Genomic DNA, 27,460 nt, shown 5'->3' with positions numbered 1-27,460 from the left:
AAGCAAGAATAAACCAGCCATGGATAATTTAAGGATATATGGAAATAATCTTTCTTGTATGTTCTCTCAAAAGATAAGGCTGTCTAAAGGTGAAACAGCTTTAGACCACTGCCCAACCAAGTTAAGCCTGAGTGAAGACAGTCTTCTTTACAAAGCACAAGGTAACTGCTTTTTCTTATTAAAAAGGCATCTAATGAAGTTCAGGTGTTAGTAGTTCCTTACGTCTAAGGTGAATACTTGTTAGGATAGTCTAATTAAAAAAAAAAATACAGAAAAGCAAACCCTCCAATATGGAACTTTACAAAGGCTGTAATCGCTATAGCCAACACACTAAAACTGCCTATACACAACAAAAGACTTGACAGAACTCAATTCAATTCAGTTTCACAGTTATTGAGTACATTCATATATTTTTGAAAATTCATTACACTAAAAAATTTAACAGAGCTCACTTAATGAATATGTATGTGGTCAAGAATAACTCTACAGAATGGAATGCATCTCAAGTCTAGCAAACTAAGTTATGAAGTGCTCAGAAACAAATTACCATTCTCAATCAGAATAGAATAGAAAAATTAATATTTATACAACACCATGAGAAAACTGAGGAAAGAAAGAACAATTGACTTTTTTTTTTTTTTGGCTGTGTTGGGTCTTCGTTGCTGCACGCGGGCTTTCTCTAGTTGCAACGAACAGGGGCTACTCTTCATTGCAGTGCGCGGGCTTCTCATTGCCATGGCTTCTCTTGTTGTGGAGCACAGGCTCTAAGAGCACAGGCTTCAGTAGTTGCGGCTCACAGGCTCTAAAGCGCAGGCTCAGTAGTTGTGGCACACGGGCTTAGCTGCTCCGCGGCATGTGGGAATCTTCCTGGACCAGGGCTCAAACCCTTGTCCCCTGCATTGGCAGGTGGATTCTTAGCCACTGCACGACCAGGGAAGCCCCTTGACTTTTAAATATATCTCAACCTATACACCTTTGTTGAAGTAATTGAAGGGTATGCATGTGAGCTGTCAAAACTGTTTGAATAAAGTTGTGGATAATATCCCACCTGGAGAGCAATGCATAATGAAAGTGTATGAGAATCACTAGCAACTGAAGTATTTTTCAAACATTTGCCTTATCAAAAGGATTTACATTTATAAATTGTTCAATGTTCAGTTAAATAATAGGACATTGAAGAAAAACATATTATACAACTAATACCCAGCTTGGGCAAAATTCACTTTGAAGCTGTGTGTTTCATAGATACAACCCAAGACCTCATGCTAAAAAAAATGGAATCACTGAATTTTTATAGACATTTTCAAAGCAATATTAAAACATTCCACATGTTTTTTGTTGTTGTTGTTGTTTTTTGTGGTACGCGGGCCTCTCACTGTTGTGGCCTCTCCCGTTGTGGAGCACACGCTCCGGACGCACAGGCTCAGCGGCCATGGCTCACGGGCCCAGTCGCTCCATGGCATGTGGGATCTTCCCAGACCGGGGCATGAACCCGTGTCCCCTGCATCGGCAGGCGGACTCCCAACCACTGTGCCACCAGGGAAGTGCCTTTTTTTTTTTTTTTAATTCCATATATATGTGTTACCACATGGTATTTGCTTTTCTCTTTCTGACTTACTTCACTCTGTATGACAGACTCTATCTAGGTACATCCACCTCACTACAAATAACTCAGTTTCGTTTCTTTTTATGGCTGAGTAATATTCCATTGTGTATATGTGTCACATCTTCTTTATCCATTCATCTGTCGATGGACACTTAGGTTGCTTCCATGTCCTGGCTATTGCAAATAGAGCTTCAATGAACATTGTGGTACATGTCTCTTTTTGAATTATGGTTTTCTCAGGGTATATGCCCAGTAGTGGGATTGCTGGGTTGTATGGTAGTTCTATTTTTAGTCTTTTAAGGAACCTCCATACTGTTCTCCATAGTGGCTGTATCAATTTACGTTCCCATCAACAGTGCAAGAGGGTTCCCTTTCCTCCACACCTTCTCCAGCGTTTATTGTTTCTAGATTTTTTGATGATGGCCATTCTGACTGGTGTGAGGTGATACCTTATTGCAGTTTTGATTTGCATTTCTCTAATGATCAGTGATGTTGAGCATCCTTTCACCTGTTTGTTGGCAATCTGTATATCTTTGTAGAACTGTCTGTTTAGGTCTTCTGCCCATTTTTGGATTGGGTTGTTTGTTTTTTCGATATTGAGCTGCATGAGCTGCTTGTATATTTTGGAGATTAGTCCTTTGTCAGCTGCTTCATTTGCAAATATTTTCTCCCATTCTGAGAGTTGTCTTTTTGTCTAGTTTATGTTTTCCTTTGCTGTGCAAAAACTTTTAAGTTTCATTAGGTCCCATTTGTTTATTTTTGTTTTTATTTCCATTTCTCTAGGAGGTGGGCCAAAAAGCATCTTTCAGTGATTTATGTCATAGAGTGTTCTGCCTATGTTTTCCTCTAAGAGTTTTATAGTGTCTGGCTTTACATTTAGGTCTTTAATCCATTTTGAGTTTATTTTTGTGTATGGTGTTTGAGAGTGTTCTAATTTCATTCTTTTACATGTAGCTGTCCAGTTTTCCCAGCACCACTTATTGAAGAGGCTGGCTTTTTTCCATTATATGTTCTTGCTTCCTTTATCAAAAATAAGGTGACCATATGTGCATGGTTTTATCACTGGGCTTTCTATCCTGTAACACTGATCTATATTTCTGTTTTTGTACAGTACCATACTGTCTTGATTACTGTAGCTTTGTTGTCTGGGAGCCTGATTCCTCCAGCTCCATTTTTCTTTCTCAAGATTACTTTGGCTATTCGGGGTCTTTTGTGTTTCCATACAAACCTTTGCTCTAAATGGTTCTGGAATGCCTCTTTGGGAATTATCTTCAAAGCCTCCATTATATTCTTCTAAGCAATGTGTCAGAATACATTAGGATGTGGATTCTGGAGTCTGGGTTTAAATCACAAAGCCACAATTTATTATTTGAACAGATCGAATGGCTTTATCTCTCTGTGCCTTACTTTTTTTTTCCCCACCCGTTTGAAAAGGGAGAGATGAAGACAAGGGGAGTAAATAATAAAGGTAACTACCTCTTAGAGTGTTGTGAAGATAAAATTAGTTAATACATGTAAAGCTGTAAGAACAGCCCATCATCAACTCACAATAAGTGTTAGCTAACATACGTGAGCCCTTGGGCAAGCTACTGCATCTCTCTGAGGCTCAGTTTACTCACCCAGGGAGGAGAATTAATGCTTTACCACCTCAGGAGTTATTGTGAGAACTGAATGAAATGGTTTAGCCCACACAATTTAGTGTCTGGCATGTAGTAAGCACTCAGTAAATGTTAGCTGCTATTATTATTACTATTCCTGATGATGGAAAATCCATGACCCATGAGGATGACATTGAATTGAATAAATATCCAAGTTATTCCGGTCAAGTCTGAGTAAATGCAGTTGATGATAACATTTCTCTCTGGCTTCATCCTCTTTGACCATCACATTAAACTCTATCAACTAAGCCCCTTTTCTTGGAGCTCACACCTTGGCTTTTGTGATTTTCCTGATCCTCCTTCAGTTTCTTTCCTCTTTCCTGCCTCCATTTCACCTTACTGCCCTCTCATCATGAATATACCTCAAACTCTAACTTCAGCTGTGTGCTTTCCTTTTTACGCACTCTCCCTTTGGTAACACAGTGTATTCTCTCACCTCTGATGAGAATCCTTAAGTCTCGCCTCTCACCATCTCTTGGGATTGAACCCAACCTAATCCTACAACGTCAGTGTGTCTGGAACAGAACCCATAACGTGAGTCATCCCTGCCTCTCTCCCAAGGCCGCCATGCCCAGTCTCTCACACAGGGTAATTAAGTCTTTGTTTACAATGCATTGAACATTTGCCTTTTCCTTTTCATTATCAGTAGTGACCCCTGGATCAGGCTCTTGGCTCCCCTTGTTAGGCCAGAGGGTTCCAAATCTTTCTATCTTGCACCCCCTCAGGAAACGTTTTTGAGCACATATCCCCAGTGAACATGTATTTATTTACAAATTATACACATGTTCTACTCTACTAACATATTTATGCACATGATTTTAAAAAGAGAAAAACAGACAAAAATGAGAGTGAAGAATTTGAAATAAATATTTTAATGATTTTAATTTTAAGTATTAAATGGGTACAAAATTCTTTTTTGCTCTTGCTAAATGTATTATGAATAATATCTTTTAGTAAGAACAATGTGATTGAATGTGCCTAGTTATTTCTTAAAATGTTGATGATACTTCATAATACAGCTATTTAAAGCTTCCATGTTTGGCTTACTTTGGTACTTGTTTTTAATGTCTTACCCAATATGAAAGGGACTGCTCAAAACGTGTAGATCCCAAAGGAAGTGTTGGTTGACTGTACCTACTAAATCATGATGATTATCTTTTACTTTTGTCTGGAATTACTTTCAAAAGTTTTTTGAAATGCAATGTGTATTTTTAGTATAGCTGAAGTTTTCTTCTCCTATCTTAGTTTTCACGTATATGTTTGTTAGTTGATTTTCCCATGATTGATACAACCCAGAGAATGCATTAAGGAGGTGTGCTGAGTAAAGTATTGTGAGCTTATATCTCATTATGATCTTTCCCAGAAATTTAATATCACATTTAAAAACAAATAAATGATTTGGGAAAATGCCCAAGACATATCTTTAAGAGAATAGAAAATCAGGATAAAAAGCTAGAATACTCACTTAAAAAATACTCTATATATATTCACCAAAAAGTAATAGAGGGAAAAATATACCAATATTTTAATAGTGGTTACCTCTGGGAAATATGATAATGAAGGATTTTTGTTATTTTATTCATGCTTTTCTCTCTTTTCCAAAGCTTCAAATAACATTTATTAATTTCAGATCTCAACAAATAACATTTATTAATTTTAGATAACAAAAGTATCTGACTGACACCAGATACTTTTAAAAAGAAAGAAGTTCCAGATAACATTTGAGTTTCAGACCCCAGGTTAACTGTGCTCTTACTGTTTGCATGGATAGCTGTAATATAACACAATCATTGATGTTCGTAAATAATAAACCTGAACTAATCAGCAAACATTAAATTGTGTTCCATACGCTGTGTTTACAACAAACAAGTGACACATTTTAGATGGATTTATTTTTTAGAAGTTAAAAAATTTGGGGGACTTGAGAGACTAACCTTAAATTATTTGAAAAATTGCTATATGATGCCAAGTGAATAAAAATGACATGAGTTTCTCATTAGAGAATATCAAGGGTGTTAACAAGTCAAGAGAAATACCAATGACTTATTAAGAAAATCAAGGGTGTTATTTAACCCAGAGGATGTATTTTGTGTCCAATGTACTGTAAATAATTCTGAAATGATGTAAATGATGTAGAATTGGTTTTCAAGCTGTGCTATGGAAACTTTTAGAGCCCCTGAAAAGTGGGCAGAGGAATCTTCCCTTTCCCACCCATGAAACACTTCAACCAGAGCAGTGCAGCTTTTATCAGTTTTACAGGCAGGGGAGTCCACACAAACTTTGGTTTGAAAAAGGCATTCTACTGCTAAATTAGAAATCTAAAAACGCTTGGACTTATGCCCACCACACTGGGGAGGAAATGGGGCGGATATGTGTCACAAAGGACAGAGAATACAGACTAACTATATTTTAGAACATCTTGCAGTGTAAATATCTGTTTCTTCTATCCATACACCTCCAAAAGACAAAATGTTAGCCCAAAGCAAAGCAATGAAAGCAGGAGAAATTAACCCATACCAGAATCTGGAAGGTGGGTTGGGCAATTATCTCAAGCCAATAGATGACTTCTGCACCAAGTTCTTTGTGGGAACAGAGGTGAGTTGGAATTATCTGCTTCTAAATTACATTGAAATAAGTGATTATGACCTCTACAGTATATTTGTCTTTTGAGAACTTACAGTATTTTTTGTAGTCTTCTATCCTTTGGCTTACAATATTTATACTGTTTTCATATTTTTATACGCTTGCTTGCATTTAAAAGTTTTAACCTCAGTGCCTCATAGCTTCATATTTGAGATGTTCCTGAACAAAAGTGGAAAAGTCTATAAAATTAGGTATGACTCTTTTCACTAATAATTTTTTGATCAGCCTGCAAATATTTATCAAACACCTATACCGTATGGAAGAAACCATGTGAAGTGTTAGAGATTTACTAAGAAAATATATTGCTTTGTTAGGCCAGAACAATCTAGTAGGGAAGAGAGTGAAAAACTCACTCAATTCAAAAGATAAATAACAACTGAACATAATAACAATAATGACAAAATATGCATAAACATGAAATCTATCATCTTAACCTTTTTTTTTGGCTGCATAATCCATAAGTTTTCTTTCTTATTTTTTTTAACATCTTTATTGGAGTATAATTGCTTTACATGGTTGTGTTAGTTGCTGCTGTATAACAAAGTGAATCAGCTATACATATACATATATCCCCTCCCTCTTGCATCTCCCTCCCACCCTCCCTATCCCACCTTTTTAGATGGACACAAAGCACCAAGCTATTCTCCCTGTGCTATGCGGCTGCTTCCCACTAGCTATCTAGTTTACATTTGGTAGTGTATGTTTGTCCATGCCACTCTCTCACTTTGTCACAGCTTACCCTTCCCCCTCCCCGTGTCCGCAACTCCTTTCTCTACGTCTGCATCTTTATTCCTGTCCTACCCCTAGGTTCTTCAGAACCTTTTTATCTTTTTTGAGATTGCATATATATGTGTTACCGTACGGTATTTGTTTTTCTCTTACTTACTTCACTGTGTATAACAGTCTCTAGGTCCATCCACCTCACTAAAAATAACTCAATTTCATTTCTTTTTATGGCTGAGTAATATTCCATTGTATATATGTGCCACATCTTCTTTATCCATTCATCTGTTGATGGACACTTAGTTGCTTCCATGTCCTGGCTATTGCAAATAGAGCTTCAGTGAATATTATGGTATGTGTCTCTTTTTGAATTATGGTTTTCTCAGGGTATATGCCCAGTAGTGGGATTGCTGAGTTGTACGGTAGTTCTATTTTTAGTTTTTTAAGGAACCTCCATACTGTTCTCCATAGTGGCTGTATCAATTTACATTCCCACCAACAGTGCAAGAGGGTTCCCTTTCCTCCACACCCTCTCCAGCGTTTATTGTTTCTAGATTTTTTGATGATGGCCATTCTGACTGGTGTGAGGTGATACCTTATTGCAGTTTTGATTTGCATTTCTCTAATGATCAGTGATGTTGAGCATCCTTTCACCTGTTTGTTGGCAATCTGTATATCTTTGTAGAACTGTCTGTTTAGGTCTTCTGCCCATTTTTGGATTGGGTTGTTTGTTTTTTCGATATTGAGCTGCATGAGCTGCTTGTATATTTTAGAGATTAGTCCTTTGTCAGTTGCTTCATTTGCAAATATTTTCTCCCATTCTGAGAGTTGTCTTTTTGTCTTGTTTATGGTTTCCTTTGCTCTGCAAAAGTTTTTAAGTTTCGTTAGGTCCCATTTGTTTATTTTTGTTTTTATTTCCATTTCTCTAGGAGGTGAGTCTAAAAGGATCTTGCTGTGATTTATGTCATAGAGTGTTCTGCCTAGGTTTTCCTCTAAGAGTTTTATAGTGTCTGGCCTTACATTTAGGTCTTTAATCCATTTTGAGTTTATTTTTGTGTATGGTGTTAGGGAGTGTTCTAATTTCATTCTTTTACATATAGCTGTCCAGTTTTCCCAGCACCACTTATTGAAGAGGCTGGCTTTTCTCCATTGTATATTCCTGCCTCCTTTATCATAGATAATGTGACCATATGTACGTGGTTTTATCTTTGGGTTTTCTATCCTGTTCCATTGACCTATATATCTGTTTTTGTGCGAGTACCATACTGTCCTGATTACTGTAGCTCTGTAGTATAGTCTGAAGTCAAGGAGCCTGATTCCTCCAGATCCGTTTTTCTTTCTCAAGATTACTTTGGCTATTCAGGGTCTTTTGTGTTCTGCCTCAGTTATTCTGCTATTGATTCCTTCTAGAGAATTTTTAATTTCTTTTATTGTGTTGTTTATTGTTGTTTGTTTGCTCTTTAGTTCTTCTAGGTCCTTGTTAAACAATTCTTGTATTTTCTCCATTCTATTTCCAAGATTCTGGATCATCTTTACTATCATTTCTGAATTCTTTTTCAGGTATACTGCCTATTTCCTCTTCATTTGTTTTGTCTGGTGGGTTTTTACCTTGTCCCTTCATCTGCTGTGTATTTTTCTGCCTTCTCATTTTGCTTAGCTGACTGTGTTTGGTGTCTCCTTTTCACAGGCTGCAGGTACATATTTCCCATTGTTTTTGGTGTCTGACCCCAGTGGGTAAGGTTGCTTCAGTGGGTTGTGTAAGCTTCCTGGTGGAGGGGAGTGATGCCTGTGTTTTCGTGGGTGAGGCTGGATCTTGTCTTTCTGGTGGGCAGTACCACGTCTGGTGATGTGTTTTGGGGTATCTGTGAACTTAGTATGATTTTAGGCAGCCTCTCTGCTAATGGGTGGGGTTCTGTTCCTGTCTTGCTAGTTGTTTGGCATAGGATTTCCAGCACTGGAGCTTGCTGGTCATTGAGTGGAGCTGGGTCTTCACGTTGAGATGGAGATCTCTGGGGGAGCTTTCACCATGTGTTATTATGTGGGGCCAGGAGGTCTCTGGTGGTCCAGTGTCCTAAACTCAGCTCTCCCACCTCAGAGGCTCAGGCTTGACACCCAGCTGGAGCACCAAGACCATTTTGGGTAGTCTGAGGTCTTCTGCCAGTGTTCAGTAGGTGTTCTGTAGGAGTTGTTCCCCATGTAGAAGTATTTTTGATGTATTTGTGGGGGGGAAGGTGATCTCCACGTCTTACTCCTCCGCCATCTTGAAGGTCCCCCTTAACCATTTTTAAGTGTACAGTTCAATGGTATTAAGTACATTCATATCGTTGAGTAGCTATCACCACCATCCATCTTGAGAACTATTTCATTTTCCCAAATTAAACTTCTGTAGCAATTAAAACAATAACTCCCCATTCCCTACTGCCTCCCACTCCTGGCACCACCATTCTACTTTCTGTCTCAATGAATTTCACTGTTCTAGGTACCTCATGTAAGTGGATTCATATAATATTTGTCTCTGTGCACACCAAAGTTTTGTAAGCCAAGAATGATAGCTTTAGAAAGAGAAATAACCACAAAATCTTAAAGCAGAAATTAAAGCATGACACCCTCTGCTTAAACTCCTCTTTAGTGACTACTTAGTGACACATGAAAAATTCAAACTCCTTACACCAAATGATGTAAGATTCTGCATCATTTGGCCCCTTTCTCTCTCTCCACCCCCATCTGCACCAGTCTACTCACTCTCTCTGTCTGCTCTGATTTTTTCTCTCATTCTTCTTACCAAACTCCTTCCTGCCTTTCAAGTCCTTGCACTCCTTGGAGTGAATATCATTCATTATTCAGCAGATATTTACTGAACATTTAATATATACCAAGCACTGTTCTTGGCCCAGGGAATATAGCAGAGAACAGACATCCAAAATTCCCTGCCCTCGCGGGGCTGACCATCCAGTGGGACGCTCTCCTGCCAACCCCTGACGTGGCTGACTGATCCTTGTACTTTGGATAGAGAGTTTAAGGGATGCCTCTCTGGGATCTAGGTTGGCTGGCTCAGGGCTGAAGCTGGAGGAAGTGGAGCCCTGTAGGCAGAGAGGCCTGGTAGACAGTCATCTCAGGTGGGCCCACCCAGTGGTGAAGAGGGCCTGAGCAGTGGGGTCGAGAATGTCACACAGGCATGGAGGCAGTGAAATTGTTGGAACTAGGTAACCAGATGGAGGGGGATGCTAAGGTTTCTAGCCAAGTGGCTGGTGATGTAATCACCACTCAACACATATTTATTAACCTGGTGCAAATTATTCCCGTGACTCGGTTCAGTTTCTGAGCTCCACATACCAGCTGTGAGAGCCAGGAGATATTAACTCTCTTACAGGACTTTGGTGAGGGCTGGGGTCATGTACATAAAGCTCCTAACAACTCCAGCAGCACTGAGTGCTCAGGAAATGGTAACTCCAAGGGTGATGTGCCACAGGCGATGGGCTAGAGGTGTACAGTAGACGCATCCCAGGCTGTCTGCTCCCTTAGACTGTGTACCAAGAGGGGAGGGAGGGCTTGTCTTCAGACTCTGAATTTCCAGCGCCACACACAGTCCTTGTTTGTTAAATGAGTTGACATGGATGAATGAAAGCACAGATGAGTGAATGAATGAGTGGCCCTGGTCCCATGAGATTGTCCTTCACTTTGCATAAATCAAATGTTTTCCCATCTCCTGTCTCTCACCTATGTATCCCAATCCATCCCTTCCTCTGAGTCCTCTTAACTCATCTTAATATATACCCTTCTCTGTGTTTTCCTCTTATTATTTAATGAAAAAAACATTGGGATTAGGAGATTGCATGTGGGTTTTACATTTATAAGATGGTGGCCTGGGAGTAAATTTTTTCTCTGAACCTCTCCCACCTCTTCATTCACTGGTTCTGTCTGTCTTTCCCCTTTGTGTGGCAATTTCTGCCTCTTGTTTACACCAGGTCCCTCTTCTTTCTCTTCTCCTTAAAATGGCCATAAGTAGAACTGGAATACATATTACTTGTTATGTCATTTGGCTAGAACTCTGTTTCCTCTTCTCAACTTTCAAAGATGATGAGTACCATACATATTCCCTCTTTCTCTCTTATTTCATGAATATTTATTAAGTACTGACTTTGTAACATGCTGAGAACAAATCACTGAATAAGGCAGACTAGATCCCTCCCCTTCTGGAGCTTTCAGTCTCTTGGGACAATTTTTTGTTAACAACGACTTTGGGAACCCAGCAGTTGGAACTTGTGTACCTAGAATAGCTTCGTAATTGCCTGTGTTCTCCCCATCGATGTGTGTAGATAAAAACTCAACAAATTCATTTTTTTGTTTAATATAAAATCAACTAATCATTTTGAGCCTTCCCTCCCCACACTGCACCAAATTATTGTTTGATTAAATTGACTTGTTACTTTGTGTTTGTTTGGGTCGTGGTCAGTCTTAGCACATGAATAAGAGGACTTTTGTCTTTTAAGTTGTCTGATCAGGAACCTGTAATATTTTTAGGAAGGTGAAGTGATATACACAGATTGGAAAATGGAGAAAGACCCTGAAACTGGCCGATTTATGAGTAAGTTTTGGTGATTACTCTGTTATTAATAATTTATTTCTTTTTTACGAAGTACGAGTAACCCTGTCCTTGCTAATGGGAGAGAGGGCCCCTGAGGTTCTGACCCTACACCTGTTACTCAAAGTGAGGGCTTCGGACAAGCATCATTTGGCCTGGTCACAGTTGTCACCTGGGAGCTTGTTAGAAAAACAAAATCTTGGATCCTACCCCAGGCCTGCTGAATCTGAATACAGATTTTAATAAAATTCTCCAGGTGATTTGTTTTCACACTGAAATTTGAGGAGCACTGATGTATTGATACTTAAATTACAGAGACCCTTGGACAATTCAGTTTTAAAATAACCATGCTGTTTCAATAATTCAACAACCCAGTAGCTCAGCTATGTGGAAATTCTGAGTCAGCATGAAATTATAAGCTAAATTTACCATGATCTTGCAGACCTCAGCCCTGTATGGGAGAAGTTAACTCTAGGGCCCTCCTTTGGGGCTGGGACTGGTCGTGCTCCCAGAGCCCAGACTCTGGGCAGATGAACAGAGGTGTGAGGGACACACCCAGGTGGGTGGTTTGCAAGTTTCCAGCTGGAGAAAGGCATTCCAGGTAGAAAGACAAACAAGTACAAAAACATAGAAGCTCAGAAGAGCAGTGCACAATTAGTAAACAGGGAGATCTTCAGGCCAAAGCATGGTAACAGAGAGGGCAACAGCAGCAGGAGAGGTGCCAGGAAAGACATTTGAGTCCAGATGGCAAAGAGCCTTGAGTGCTTTATTAACCTGTGGACCTTATCCTAGTACCACCAGTATAATCAGAAAATCATTCTGTCAGGAGATCAGGGGTTAATTAATTGGTGGGAAGTAGGATGGCCAGTTGCAATAGCCTAGATGAGAGATGGAGAGGACTGATGTATAGGCAGGGTGACAAGGATATCCAGCAGAGGAAATACAAGAGGGAGAGAGAGACATACGAGTCATCATGCCAGGACTTTGTGACCAGTGGGATGTGAGTGGGAAAGAAAAAGAGAAGTTGCTGTTAATTTCTTGACATTTAATTCATTCCAAAAAAATGAGAAATAGCTCTAACCACCTAATTAAAGGCTATTTTTAAGTCATCTTAATACTTTAAAATTACCAGTCAAGTATTTTGTAACATGGAAAGCCAAATGACACTGTTACTTCCATTGGATAATGGTTGAAGTTCAGGGAAAATCAATGTGTAGACATGCTGAACTGTAAATTGCATGCCCTACTTAACATTCTGTGAACTGGCAGTGTTTTCCTTGGAAGCTACCAGCCTGATGTCTTTCATAAACACCATGGAGGTTTCCTGGGTAAAGATGAGGCAAATACTGGGGGCCATTTTCTCTTGATCTGCTGGGAGCCCCATGTTCTTATCTCAAATATACAAAAAGGCAGGAAGGAGAATTTCCTTTTCTAAGAAGAAACTTCTGAAAGACAGATTACCCTGACTGAGCTGTGTGTGATGAAGAAGTCCAAATCAAACAGATGATCTAAGTGACAAGCCAAGAAATACAGGCTGATGTATTTGATGATGATGACAGTTAACATAATCATCTCATGTACTCAACTCACAAATTGGCACATGTCATGTGTTAGGCACTCAATACTCTCCATGGATTGATCCTCACAGCAACACTGGATTTGAACCCAGATGGTCTGTGCTCTTAACCACATCAGTATACTAAATCCTTCATTAGATATTGACTCTGGAAAGCTACTGTTTTGTTTATTGTAAGTTTCTTATAATAACCTGGCTGGGGGCTCCGGCATTTCATTTAATAACTTAAGGACAGGGGCTTCCCTGGTGGCGCAGTGGTTGAGAATCTGCCTACCAATGCAGGGGACACGGGTTCGAGCCCTGGTCTGGGAAAATCCCACATGCCGCGGAGCAACTGGGCCCGTGAGCCACAATTACTGAGCCTGCGCATCTGGAGCCTGTGCTCCGCAACAAGAGAGGCCACAATAGTGAGAGGCCCGCGCACCGCGATGAAGAGTGGCCCCCACTTGCCACAACTAGAGAAAGCCCTCGCACAGAAACGAAGACCCAACACAACCATAAATAAATAAAATTTCAAAAAAAAAAAAAGATCTGCCCCTTAAAAAATAAATAAATAAATAACTTAAGGACAGCTCCATTTACTGCTGAATGGCTCTAAGGTCTTCCAAAGGACAAAAGGAAGAAAAAGTTATATGGGCTGAGGACCACTAACATGTTAAAAGTACAAATCTTGATGGCTATCTATATTCCTATCACTGGTGGTCATTACATTTTGCAGAGGGCTTCTAGACTCCTGCGTAGCCCTGCTCACCAGAGTGAGGTGGTGTAGGGAAGCCCGGCTCACCAAGGACAAAACCAGGATCTGAGGGACACAAGTAACAGCAAGAAGAAAGCTGCTGGCTTCCAAGGGCCTCCTGCCTTCCCAGAAATCCTCCAGATCACTTCAAGGGGCCCTTAGAAATTAGGCTCCTGTGCTGTCTTCAAGATGGAGCTCTGGTTAGAGGAAAATTGGTCTTTTTTAACCTAGAAGAGCTATGTTTAAACTTATTTATTTTCACTGTATACACTTTTTTCAAATAATTTTCACATTGAGATAAAAATATACATAAACAAGAAATTTAACATCTTAACCATTTTTAAGTACAGTTCAGGGGAGTTAAGTACATTCACATTGTTGTGCAACCAATCTCCAGAACTCTTTTCATCTTGTGAAACTGAGACTCTGTACCTGTTAAACACTAGCTCCCCACTCCTCTTTCCCCTCAGCTCCTGGCCACCACCAGTCTACTTTCTATCTCTATGAATGTACCTGTTGTAAGTACCTCATGTAAGTGGAGTCATACAGTATTTGCCTTTTTTCTTAAGTTTTTGGCCACACCACACGGCATGTGGGATCTTAGTTCCCCAACCAGGGATCAAACCCGTGCCTCCTGCATTGGCAGGTAGGGTCTTAACCACTGGACTGCCGGGCAAGTCCCTGTATTTGCCTTTTTGAGACTGGCTTATTTCCCTTAAAATGATATACTCAGTTTTCATTTCTGTTGTAGCATATGTCAGAATCCCCTTCCTTTTGAAGGATGAATAATATTCCATTGTATGGATATACCACATTTTGTTTATCCATTCATCCATTGATGGACACTTGGGTTGCTTCTGTCTTTTGGGTATTGCAAAGAATGCTGCTATGAACATGGGTGGACAAGTATCTCTTTGACACTGTATCAGCTTTTTACAAGATTATGGTAGCCTTTTTTTCTGCTTAATGTTACATTGTTGTTCTGAGAAAAAAAAATCCAACCTTCACATAGCTGTTAATATGATAAGTTTCAGAGTAAATTCGTGGTTTTAGTATAAAATAGCCACACGTTGTGGTTTGGCCTGGACAGGCACATATTTTTAGGGCCATCCCTGGGGCTTGTGGGTATGGGCAGCAAGGAATAAGGAGCAGCCAGCTCCAAAACCAGGACCGGGGAGAGGAAGCCCAAGCCATGGCGGAAGAGGCAGACCAGGGGAGCAGAAGGACCCTGGTGCCTGGGGCAGAGACAGCGGGGAAGCCTTCATCTTAATATCCAAATCTGCTTGTCCTCTAGTCTTCCCAGTTGCAATAAATGGAAAGTACAGAGTGCCAGTTGCTCTTACCAGAAACCTGGCTGCCATTCTCAGCACTCATCTCTCTCACCCCTCCTGTCAACTCTAGCACGCAAACGTTTCTCGATTATCCACTCCTCCATTGCACCTTCATCCAAGTCACCATCCTCTCTCACTAGAACTACAGCAACAACCTCCCATGGTGTCCCCTCTTTGCTTTTACCTGCCTCTGATCCATTCTCGCCACAGCAACCAGAGAATCCTTTCGTATGTCAATCAGATAGTCTTCTAGGCCTAAAGGGCTCATTAAAAAACATGACACTTAGAATGTAATCTAAATGTTTTTCCTAACAAGGATTTGCAAGGTCTGGACTCTCCTGGTCTCCATTTGTTTCCTATGTCTCACCCTGGGATTATCAGACTCCAGTCCTATTGCCTTCCTCAAAATAATAAATGCACTAAACACTTCTCAGGACTTTGGTGTGTATTTTTCCTTCTGTCTGGAATGCTACTCCACACCAAAATCTTCCCGTGATGAACTCAAGCCTAAATGACTCATCTTCAGAGAAGCCTGTTCTGACCATTCAGCCTAAATTACGAATGTCCCTTCTTATTCTTTCTTGTGATATTTTTTATTTCAAAATACTTTTCACATTTTTTTTTATTATATACCTTGGGATTTGTTTGTTGAGTATCTGTCTTTCCATTGGACTGTAAGGTCCAAGCGGACAGATCATGTTTGTTTATTAACCATTGTTTACCCATCCATCTACAGTACCTGGTACATACAAACAATCCACAGTTATTTATTGACTAACAATATATACTATTGACTGATAGACTAATAAATGAGTGAATGAATAAGAACAGGAAGTGTTCCTTTGAGCCTGAAAAGTAGCCTTGATGGGAATTTCCCTGGACTTTCCTTAAAAAAGAGGAGGAGCTGTCCCTTGACAGATTCATTCACCCCAACTGACCTCTGGTTCTCCACTCTTGGACCTCATTAATCGGGACCTATCTGTCCATCGGAGGTCTGCCCATTCTTCATTGCAGGAATGTAAACAGTGTTATAAAAGGTGAAATGGCCTTTTCCACTCCAACAGCAAAGAAGCCTTTGAGCCTCTACACAGTCCATGATGGAGGTGTTCACACCATTCAGAGATCACCTTTTTACAAGGACATTATCCTCACTGTTGGGGGTTGGAACGTGGCCATCTGGAAAGAAGGTGTTATGGTAAGTTGCCTGCAAAATGGAGGAGTGGGTGTGTGGTCCTTTGTTATTGAGAAAAACAATAGGAAAAACAGACTGTTCTGACATAGCAATGCCTTTGGGACATTTTTTAGAGAAATTGGAACAGATGGCCTGGGCCCCAGCCTGTCAGCAGAACCACTGCAAGCCTTTGGAAAACACAACCATTTGCTTTTCTTTCCTGAGGGAAGGAAACATGTACAAGTCTTTTGTTCTCTGAAACCAAACAGTCTTTTCTTCGAAATACTGTGTATATCATGGGCAGTTCCCTTGATTTATGTTTTTCCCTCTGCTTAAAATACAAGATGGAATGCTGATTATGGCATGAACTCTAAGGAGAAGCAATGGGTCTGTCACTGCTCTTGCACTGGGCAATTTGTCGGGAGGCTCAGAAAGTGGGACTAGGAAAGCTAAGGGGTCCGTCACCAGGTAGGCAGAGACGTGCATGGGTCAAGGTGAGGCCGTGCCAAGAATCCAGTGGTCCTGATTAGGACAGGGCCTGGGTCCAGGCAGACAGAAGCTAAACTGCCCCAAACTAGAAAGACTGGTAAAATCTAGTGAAGCAAGGGCATGGGAAAATCAGTAGGATGTGTCCCTCTCATGAGCTACTTAAGAAAATTATCAAAATCTGTAAAAAAGTCTGTATATACATATATATGTGTGTGTGTGTGTGTGTGTATATATATATATTTCAGAGCTGTAATATATGTATTCTTTGACCTAACACTTTTTTTTCCTTTTATTTCTGGGACTCTAACTTACAGGAATACTCAAAAAAATAACGTGTGCGAATAGATGTACAAGTTTGTCATTGAAAAAAGTTGAAAACTCCTTAAGTGTCCATCCACAAAAGGACTTCTACTTTATAACAATGTACTTTTGTATGCTCTTTTTTTTTTTTTTTTTTTTTTTTTTTTTTTTACAACAAGCAAGCATGAGTTTTGCGGTTAAAGAGGAAGACAAAAGAAATGTAGGCAAGATTGTCCAAAGACCATGCAGGGGTCAGGAACCTGGTTATCCAACAAAACTGAAGGAGCTGAGCAACAGGTTTGGCCTGTTGCCTCTAAGGAGTCCGTGAATTGGTGATCTTCCGTTGTTCCCTGTAGGAAGGTTTCATTTGCATGTATGGGAAGGTGGAGAGTAGCTCATGACTTAGTTTAGTCCCGCAGATGTAAGTTGGTGAATGAGCCCAGGCGGAGCATGACGGTGGGAAGAGAGCACATTCTGATCTTCAGTCTCTATGAAAACCTCCCAAAGAAGGCAAATTACCCCAAAATAGAGAAAAGATAAGATGATCTTATGTTGCTTTGGTGGTCCAGAATCTCTTCCAAATAATATTAATAAGCCATTGGGTGCAGCTCACAGGTAGAATTGACTTTTCATTCCCTTTTCCTGCCCACCAGAGCTATTTCCATGGCGAGCAGGCACCTGACAGGAAAATAAAGATATAGGCAAAACTAGCTTATAATCTTTACTTCTCCGGTGTCCATCAGTCTCCATAGAAAGAGCAATGGATTTAGCAGCAGTCGGATTATTAGAATCATAAATAGCTCGATTGGAAGGTTTGATCTTTTATATGATCATAGCCATCTGAGTTTTACTTTTAAAAAATCATTGTGAATATCTCTCAGATAACAACAAAAGCTTTTAATTTGTTTTTTTTTTTTAATTTATTTTTAGACTGGACCCCTCCTTCAGTCATCCTGTGCACCAAAAAGGTACACCTCAGGGCACTGGTCCCTGACAAGGCCTGGAGTCTTTTACATTGGCCGAGAAGATGGATACATCGATATCTGGGACCTTCTGGAGAAAACCCATGAACCAGTCCAGTCACAAAACATCTGTATAACTATGATCACATACATCAAACCCTGGACCTTTTCTGGTATGTTAATTCTGATTGAATGAGCTAAGTCATTTTGCCTTTTGGGGCTAGCTTAGGAACATTTTGACATTCAACTGGAAAGCCTCCGATGTTTCTTCTCAAGATTTTTCTTCCCATTCCATCTCTTCCCTTCCTTTCTCTTTCCTTCCCATCATTCCCCTTCCTTTCCCTTTTCAAATTCTGGATACAGCCTGAGTTTCTCTCACTATTTTCTTCATCAACAGTTATTTCTGAGACACATTTTAGTATGTCAAGCAGAGGCTGATTTTAAACCACACAATAAAAAGCATCCTTCTCGGGCTTCCCTGGTGGTGCAGTGGTTGAGAGTCCGCCTGCCAATGCAGGGGACACGGGTTCGTGCCCCGGTCCGGGAAGATCCCACATGCCACGGAGTGGCTGGGCCCGTGAGCCATGGCCGTTGAGCCTGCGCGTCCGGAGCCTGTGCCCCACAACGGGAGAGGCCACAACAGTGAGAGGCCCACATACCGCAAAAAGAAAAGCATCCTTCTCACCCTCTCCGGGTCCCTAAATCACAGGGAGAACCCTAAATCTTTGCTACATTTTGCTGCTTCTTTTCCAAATAGAATAAGTTCTGTACCTTTAATTTTTCATTATGTCACAAATTTTCAATATTTTATCACTTTATGGCCCTCCCCTGGACAATATCAAGCAGTTTCCTTCTTGACATCAAATGACTCTGCGGGGTCATATATCTCTTTAAACTATAACTTTTAAACTCATTAAGAGGAAAAAGGTAATGTATAACAGAGCAAGCAGAAATTTAAGAATGTGTCGATGGAAAAGTAATTTATATCCTTTGTCCCAATTTCTCTGTTTCACCCAAGTAATACTTTCTACCCAAATTCAGTGTATATTTGCTCCATTTCAAAGAACTTTCCCTTTGTTTCCAAAGATGTGCAGGCATAAAATTGTCTTTCTATTCATTTCTTTCTCAGAAGAAACATTACATTTAGAAACACAGTCTTCAGAATCTCTAGGAGTGTCAGAGTCTGACTAATACTACTCGGCCGTATGTGTCACCAAAGTGTGTTTTCCCATCTTTGCTACAAAACATTGCTTTTGTGTACCTCCAGGGATTACAAGTCTAGGATTTAGCAATTTGAACCAGACCTGCTGAAAATGAGAAAAAAAAAGTTGATGAGAGAGAAAACTAAATTTTCAAACACATTCGTGTTTTATATCCATTTTAAATGATCAAAGGAAGCAATTTGTTTTTATAATAAGAAAACTGGTTCTGGCTGTGTCTTTGAAATTCACCTGGATAATGGCATCCTTTAGCCCTTACTATGTCTTTGGTGAAAACTGGCATGATGATTTTTTTTTGAAAATCTTCCATGTATTGTCCCTGCTTTCTTTTCAAATCTGCCCAGTGGATCCAGTCAGAGAGGGTCAATCTCAGCTAGGAGCCACACTCCTTATATAGAGGCTGAGAAAACATGATTGGGGGTGAGCAGGGTGACTGACGAAGACTCAGGGTCTCAGCCAAGATCATTGTAACCACAACAGGTCCTTTGGGAAATCACAAAACAAAAACACAGCACATGCTTAACCTCTAAAGTGGCTTTCTGATTGCAGAGTTATTTTTCTCCCACATTTTTTTAATCTTTCAGCTAAGCAGCAATTTATAGCCATAGCTGATTATTATGGAACATTGCATATATTGGAAATTCCTTGGACACTAAGTCGCCCTTCCACCAATGAGGTTAGTAACTTTTGGCTTTGAGGATTTACGTGATCAGATACTGCTGAGGCATGTTTTAGAAGTATGTTCATAAACGACAGCATTGGGATAGGGAGGGTGGGAGGGAGGGAGACGCAGAGGGAAGAGATATGGGAACATATGTATATGTATAACTGATTCACTTTGTTATAAAGCAGAAACTAACTCACCATTGTAAAGCAATTATACCCCAATAAAGATGTTAAAAAAAAGAAATGACAGCATTTTTGCTCTTTAAGAGAACAAAAGAATCATGCAGTCAAAAATAAGGGGATGTTAACCTAAATGGGAAAAGAATTTGAAAAAAAATAGATACAAGTATATGTATAACTGAATCACTTTGCTGTACCCCTGAAACTAACACAACATTGTTAATCAACTATGCTCCAATATAAAATAAAAAATTTAAAAAAGGGGATGTATTTCTGTTTTATGAGATAAATGGTTTAAAGCTAGGGAAAAAAAAAAACAAGCATGCAGCAAAAGAAAGTCCAAGTAAATGAAGCCCAGATTCAGAGAGGAATTGATTTGGGGATTCATAATCATAAGATGTTATTTTCACGTTGTAACCTAAGCGTGGGACCCTTATTTCAGTGATATCCTTCCCAGAGGGCCCAGCTGACATTTTTATGCATCTATCCATTGCCAGCCTCCACCCGTCCTTCCCCAGCTTGGTGTGCTGCAGGCAACAGGTCTGAAGTGGCAGTATTCTGCCACTCCATGCACACCACCCAAGGGTTTCAAGCAGTGTTAATAATTAGGTTATAAAAAGAAAATCAATATGTAGAAATACATAAATATGTATGCAACCAACATTAAACATATAGATTGCAATCTGTTGAAGTCCCAACAACATCACCCTAGTTACTGGTATGCAAAAAACTTTCCTTCCCTTGGTGGCCTTGCCCAAGGTCTCTGCTGACTTCCCTGCTTCTATTCTTACGTCCACACGCTAAACTCTCCGGGGGACCAGGAACTCAGCTGTGCTTCCAGTTCCTTTACGGTTTCCATTGACATCCTCATCTGGGTTTTCCAAGTTTGTTTGATGATGTGAAACTTCCCTTAGTCTTAAAAGTGAGAAGGAAAGAAGCGGGGGTGGGAGCAATCCCTGAATATTTCTCCAACAAAATTGCAATTTTTTGCAGCTCTCTCCTTCCAATCCCACTCCTTTCCTGCCATCCCTCAATTTGCAGGCCCCTAAACCTTAGCCCAGTAGTCCCCAAATTAGCTAGTTCCTCTGATAGTGGGCCTGTGGGCATTATCCCAAAGCAGGTAATCTAGCTAATAACTTACAAGCCGCAGAAATTCTTCAGAGCCTCATGAAGAACATGGGGGCTTCCATGTGGGTCCCCCTCTCATGGGCCTGTGCTTCTAACAGGTATCAAGGATAAGCTACTACTTTGAAAGAGAAGTCAAGCATCTGGAATATGTAGAACAGCGCAAAAAAATTCGGGAAGAAGAAAAGAAAGAAATGGAAATGGAGAAGAAAAAAGTTGTAAGTTAAATTTCAGAAACAATAATTGCTTTCCTCTAATGCCATTGAGAATATATTTGTTTGGCTTATTCCACAATTTTAATAGAAAAATTATGCCTTTTTTCATTCTTGTTCTGATGGGAGTCAAGGGGGCATTTCTCTGATTTCCTAGCTTACTATGAGTCAGAACAACCAGTTGGACACACCTAGTGAGATTCTACCCAATTTAAGTTTCTGAAATTTTCTATATTTCAAAGGCCTTTAGATACAGTGGTATCTAAATACCAATTATAGATACAAAGATTCAAATTCGAATGCTTTCATTTCATAGAATTTTAACATCTAGTGAATAATGCATGAAAACAGTGCAGGGCTTCCCTGGTGGCACAGTGGTTGACAGTCCGCCTGCCGATGCAGGGGACACGGGTTCGTGCCCCGGTCCGGGAAGATCCCACATGCCGCGGAGCGGCTGGGCCCGTGAGCCACGGCCGCTGAGCCTGCGCGTCCGGAGCCTGTGCTCTGCAACGGGAGAGGCCACAACAGTGAGAGGCCCGCGTACCGCAAAAAAAAAAAAAATTTGCCAGAAAGGAACCTAAATCTCTGAAGCCCCCATCCTCTTCCTCAGCCTCTCTGTTTGATGTGAATTCCATCACTCTGTTGGTCTTCCCTTGACCACTGGAATTTGGGGCCTTGAAATATTCTGTGAATTCAGCTCTTCTTTCTTTCTCACTTGAGGTCATCTCAGTCCATATTTCTGCTTGTCTCTTGCTTATTCCCTTCCTTGCCCTTTTGTCACCAACAATTTCATCACCGCCTGTTGTTTCCTTATAGCCAAATAGATAGCCTCCTCCAATGTAATTACTCATGTAAGACCCTAGGTCTCAATTAAAAGCACAAGCATGTGGAAATATTTTAATGTACTGCATTAGCAAATAGATTAACATTATCACATTGATATATACAAATTAGTGGAACAAAAACAGAGGGAGCATCATTTAAAAACATTGTTTAGTGGTGACAAGGTATAAAAGAACACCAATTAATTAACTTTTCTTTGTTTTCTTTTGCTACAAAAAAAAAAAAATTGGTCTTGGTCTGTTCTTTTGCACAACCACAAAGACTGGGTGAAATTCTGCCATGGGAGATAGTCTGCCACCCTTTCCTACACCAGCAATCATCGATTACTAGGAGTGTTTCAATAACATAGTGACAGCTAATTATCCACATAGAATTGTGGATAATCCAAAAATAATTTACAATGTGAAGTACTTTTTAAAAACTTGAATATTATAATAATCATATCTTGGAATTGTATGATGCTTTTGAGTTTCCAAAACTTTTCCACCTTCTTGTAACTTCATTTCCATTTGACATAGTACCCTCCTTAAATTAGAGCTACCACTTGTCAAGTTTTCTCTGGAACTAGACTGTGGATAAGTGAATACATTTAAAAGGGCTCCTCTGTTACATTTAGAAAATGAAAAGGGGCACCAAGGAAAAATAACTAATGTTGGTCAGAAGTATCTCCTTACAAGCAACTGCTGATAACAGGGGAAATGGGAACAAACTAACAACCTCAGCGGATTGCAGTGGGGACTAAATGAGTTGAAATATTTACAGCACTTAGCCAGTAACTGGCAGTTAGGAAGTGTCCACTATTAATATTATTACCGAGGGCAGGGGGCGATCACACATCCGTCCAGCAAGGCTGGTTTTCATGAACGCCCCCCGAATGGCAGGGATTAGGCTGTGCACTTCAACCCACACATGTGAGGGAAATCATATACCCATCTCTTTGCAAACATTGAATCTGGATACCGCTCACTTATTGAAAAATAATAGTAATTACAGCTCTAACAGCACACAAAATGGGAATTTTCCTAACTGGAATTTCAGCTGGACACCCGAAACTGAGAAAAGTAGCAGTTTCCATGTGATCCATTATGTCATCTCTATGGGACAGAGAAGACGGAAGAATTCAAAAGAATTCTGCAACCCCTAGTCAATGACCCACACTCCAGGCAACACAAGGGAGGCAAGAATTATGGGGAAGAAGGTTGGAAAACGGGATTTTTTTTTTTTTGGAGAGAGGTGTTGGAGCGCTGTGTATTCCCCATTCCCACTTCTGCAACACCACCCAGACTCTGGGAGGAAACCTTCAAGAGAAGCACTGCTAGAGATAGGTTGCTGGCCAGGATGGACCATTGGCCTCGTACACCTGGCAGGAGGCTTCCTGAGCCACAGAAATCCAAGAGCTAGGAGTTACCAAGGGACCAGACCAGAATGTCCAGGGAGAATTTAGGAAACACAGGGACAGGGACCTGACTCCTATGGTTGGAAAGTCTGCAGGCAAAAGATTAGCTTAAACTGCTCTGACAGATGGGTGGAGAGAGGACCAGGGGCAATGAACTTGTACTGATGGCAGAGTGAGGGTGGTAAGTTTTCCTGGGGCCAGGTGGAAACTTGGAAGTAGCTAGGCTCAAATCAGGTGTCCCAAAGGACTTTCTAAGTGGGGTGAGGCAATCTACAGAAAGAGCCTGGAGGTGCACAGGGGGGCATTGCAGTGGGAGCCACAAGGGGCAGCCTTCACTTGGATATTGGACTGGCCTGAGTCTTCAAATACCTGAAAACGACACTATTTCTAATACCTAAAAATGATAGGAAGTGCTATGGAATCTGTCACATATGTTGTAAAGGACAAAGGTTAGAAGAATAACATTTTTCTACTCTCACCTTATCAAGTCGTGCTCTTTTTGTGAATTGGTTAGTGTAGCTAACAAGTGCTTACTGGGCGCATGCACCATTCTGAGAGCCTGTCCTATTTAATAATTCATTTAATCCTCACCATGCTATGAAGCAGTTATAATGATTAGACATGAAGAACCTGAGAAAGCAGAGATATTAAGAGAGGGGGAAAAGCAAACATACGGAAAGAATGTGGCAGAGGCAGAGGAAGAGAACATCCGTCATTGTGAATATTCAAAAGAGGAAAATACCTCTTGCAAATTATTCTCTAAAGAAACTAGAATAAAATACAGTTCTGGTCCCTTTGATGGAATCCACAAAGACAGGGCTTCGTGACAAGTCATCAGAAGGCACAGGAAGACATTAGGATGGGGACAGGACAAGAGGAGAAAAAACAAAAGCAACACAGGATGACACACCATCCTGTGTGAAGTGACCCTAAAGTTCCTCTGAAAGAAGACACAGATGAGAAAAAACAAAATCTTAAAAATCGTAATGACTGCCCCAGCAGATATTACAATAAATTAAAATGTCACAGTTATTAAACCAGAGCAGTACTCAGGTGAACACTGACAGATCAAAGAACAAAACAGATGACTCAGATTATTCAGCAAGTGGTGCTGGGTAAATTAGCTGAATAAATGCCCTTCATTGTTATTCTCTCCCCTCTCAATGTGCTCCTCCCTGCATCAGTGGCAGGAGCTCGTAGGCCAGCCTGGATTGCCCCTGCCCCCCAGAGCCCACATCCAGTCCATCGGCAGACTGGGTCAGCCCCACCGCCAGGAGATGCCTGGAGTCCGCACACACCGCTCCGCTCATCTCTGCCCCTCCCCTTCAGAGCCAGCAGCCTCTCTCCCTGACTGTGCAAGAGATGCCCCCCTGCCCTCTGCCCCTCACAGCCCTTCCAGAGAACAGCAGGCAGGCCAGACTTTCAAAAATAGCCCCTTCCCAGCCTTTGGTATCTCTAGCTGCCAGAGTTTTATACAAATGACTTGCTTTTTTCCCCCCTAGGAAACGTATCAGAAGTCAAAAGAACAATTGGAAGCCAAATTGAAAATGGACTACGAGAGTTATTTGGAACTGGAAAAGGACATCCTCATCAATCTTGGTCTAATCAAAGTGGAAGAGACAATGTCAAACAAGGAAATGATATAGAAAAGCTTTCTGTAGGGGTGTTTTGAGGGCTTTGTGGGACTTTTCTTTACTCATCATTTTTTATGTAAGGTGAACTAGCAAAACTAAACGTGAAAAAGGTTTACTTATGCATATCAAGGTTTTATTTCACTGCTATTAAAACTTTTGAATTAAACAATAAGATCTGTTTCCATTTTTGGACTGAATATGTACTAAACTTTGTACTGAATATAAAAGCTATTGATAATGAAATTTTCACTTTCCTGTAATAATACAGAGCTTCAGACATCCACCCTCAGTCCTCACCTGACATCCATTCAGAGCCCCTAATCCCAGACAGAAGTGGAGCTCAAACTTTGCTCCTAATTATCAGGTTGCTTTTGGTCACCTCACCAAAACGTGCTCCCACTGGGCCACTGCACAGATCGTCAGGCCATGTGCTCAACAAAATATTAGCAGATGGAATCCAGAAATATACGCATAGAAATGGATAACACATGAAAATCATGTTGGATTTATCCAGGAAATATAAGGTAAATTTAACAGTAGAAAATAAATCGATGTTTGATTAAAGGAGGGAATTTATGATACCAAAAAAATGCAGAAAAACATTCCTTAAAAGTCAACATCCACTCATGATAATAAATTCTTTGCAATTACAAAAAGAAGGAAACTTCCTTAATCGGATGCAGGGTAGCTAAAACAATCCTACAACAAACGGTATACTTAATGGTGAAAAGCTGGAAGTCTTCCTCAGAAGTGTGGAACGAGATGGTGCCCACTGTCGTGTCTTCTAGTCAATATTGTACTGAAGGTTTAACCAGTGTGGGCACAAAAAGGAAAGAGCGTATGAAACTGAGTTATGAAAGAGCTTGATGTACCTCAGTAGCAGATTCAACGTCACAGGAAAGCGACTAGCATGAGAGGTGGGTGGCAGGGAGAGTGGCAGGAGCTGAGACTGGAGAAGCAGCTTGGAGCCAGATGGTGAAGGCTTCCGTAAACCAAACTAAAGAAGCTGGATTAGAGTTTGCAGATGCTGGGGAATTAATGAAAGGGCTAAGCAGGAAGGTGACACGATCAGCTTTATACTCAGGAAGATAAGGAACGGATTAGAGTGGGAGAGTCTCAAGGCAGGAAATCCTATTAGGAGACAGTTGTAATAGTTCAAGGTAAAAGATTAGGGCACCCTGTCCTGAAGCTTAATGTGAAAATAAAAAATGAAAGGCTGATTGGGTGGGGAAGGGAAGACAAAGGATGATGCCAAGGTTTATAAGTTGCTAGAGGAGGTAAAATGTGTTCCAGTGGCTAAGACTCCACGCTCCCAGTGCAGGGGGCCCGGGTTCGATCCCTGGTCAGGGAACTAGAGCCCCCATGCTGCAACTAAGACTTCACATGCCGTAACTGAAGATCCTGCATGCAGCAAAGAAGATCCCACGTGCCGCAACTAAGACCCAGCGCAGCCAAATAAGTAAATATTAAAAAAAAAAAAAAAAAAAAAAGCTATGTACACAGAAGTCAGGTAGGTAGTAGCACTTAACCATCTGTGTGCCTTTGGACAGATGACACATAGCTGTGAAACATTCCCTGTCTATGGAGTCAGGTTGAGAGTGTTTACCTTGTAACATTTTATAAGGGCAAATGAGCACCTGCATGTAAGGTGGTGGTGCCCCGCACAGGTCACGGTCATTACTGGAATGTCCCACGGCTCATCCTTGTATTTGAACTTTCTTTTTCTTTCCTTTTTTTTTTAAATCCACACCCATGGCTTAGGTGAATCCATCCGGTCTCATAGCTTTATATACTACCTCGAGCCCTGGACTTTTCCCATAAAATCAAGCACTGTCTATTCATATGAGTACTTAATGTCTCTCCTTGGGTGTATAATATGCATCTCATATTTCAACACGTCCAAAATTGAGTGCCTGAATTTCCCTCCAAAACCCATGCTTCCTGCAGTCCTCCCAATCACCTTGCTTCTAGTTGCTTGGGCAAAAACCTTGATGTCATCCTTCATTTCTCTCTTTCTCTCACAATCCACGCCCAGTCTGTGAGCAAATTCTGTTGACTACATCTTCAAAATACACCCAGAACCTGAGCATGTCTCGCCTTCCTTACTGCTACCACCGTGGTCCAAGCCACCATCATTGCCAGCTGGGATTTTCGCAGTGGCCTGACGGTTCTCCCTTCAGTCTCTCTCAACAGCAGCCAGGTGGTGGTTTTAAATGGAAGCCAGAGGCTGTCATTCTGCTCAGAGCTCCTCCTGGGCTTCCCAGCTCACTAGGAGTAAGAGTAGGAGCCAAATGCTTTCCTGGGCCTGCAAGCCCTCGTGTGGTCAGGCTCCCCTCTGTCATCCTGGTTTTATCTCCCCTTCTCCTCCCCTCATCATGCCAGACTCCTATGTACCCAACATGCCAGG

General features: G+C 40.9%; 1 protein-coding gene across 1 annotated transcript in view; it reads left to right on the top strand.

Annotated features, from left to right (window-relative positions):
* DNAI3 (dynein axonemal intermediate chain 3) overlaps positions 1-25,065 on the top strand; it is a 72,204-nt gene extending 47,139 nt beyond the window's left edge. Inside the window, exons 15-22 of the mRNA XM_060141917.1 lie at positions 74-161; positions 5,729-5,859; positions 11,152-11,215; positions 15,920-16,050; positions 17,746-17,950; positions 19,582-19,673; positions 21,070-21,186; positions 24,922-25,065. Of these exons, the coding sequence (XP_059997900.1) occupies positions 74-161; positions 5,729-5,859; positions 11,152-11,215; positions 15,920-16,050; positions 17,746-17,950; positions 19,582-19,673; positions 21,070-21,186; positions 24,922-25,065 (972 nt within the window). The remainder of the gene's footprint in view (positions 1-73; positions 162-5,728; positions 5,860-11,151; positions 11,216-15,919; positions 16,051-17,745; positions 17,951-19,581; positions 19,674-21,069; positions 21,187-24,921) is intronic.
* The last annotated feature ends 2,395 nt before the right edge of the window (positions 25,066-27,460 follow it).

This window comes from Lagenorhynchus albirostris, chromosome 2 (assembly GCF_949774975.1).
Source record: "Lagenorhynchus albirostris chromosome 2, mLagAlb1.1, whole genome shotgun sequence".
Lineage (NCBI taxonomy): Eukaryota > Metazoa > Chordata > Mammalia > Artiodactyla > Delphinidae > Lagenorhynchus > Lagenorhynchus albirostris.
The sequence above is the reverse complement of the archived record's forward strand: the minus strand, read 5'-3'. Positions and strand labels throughout refer to the sequence as shown.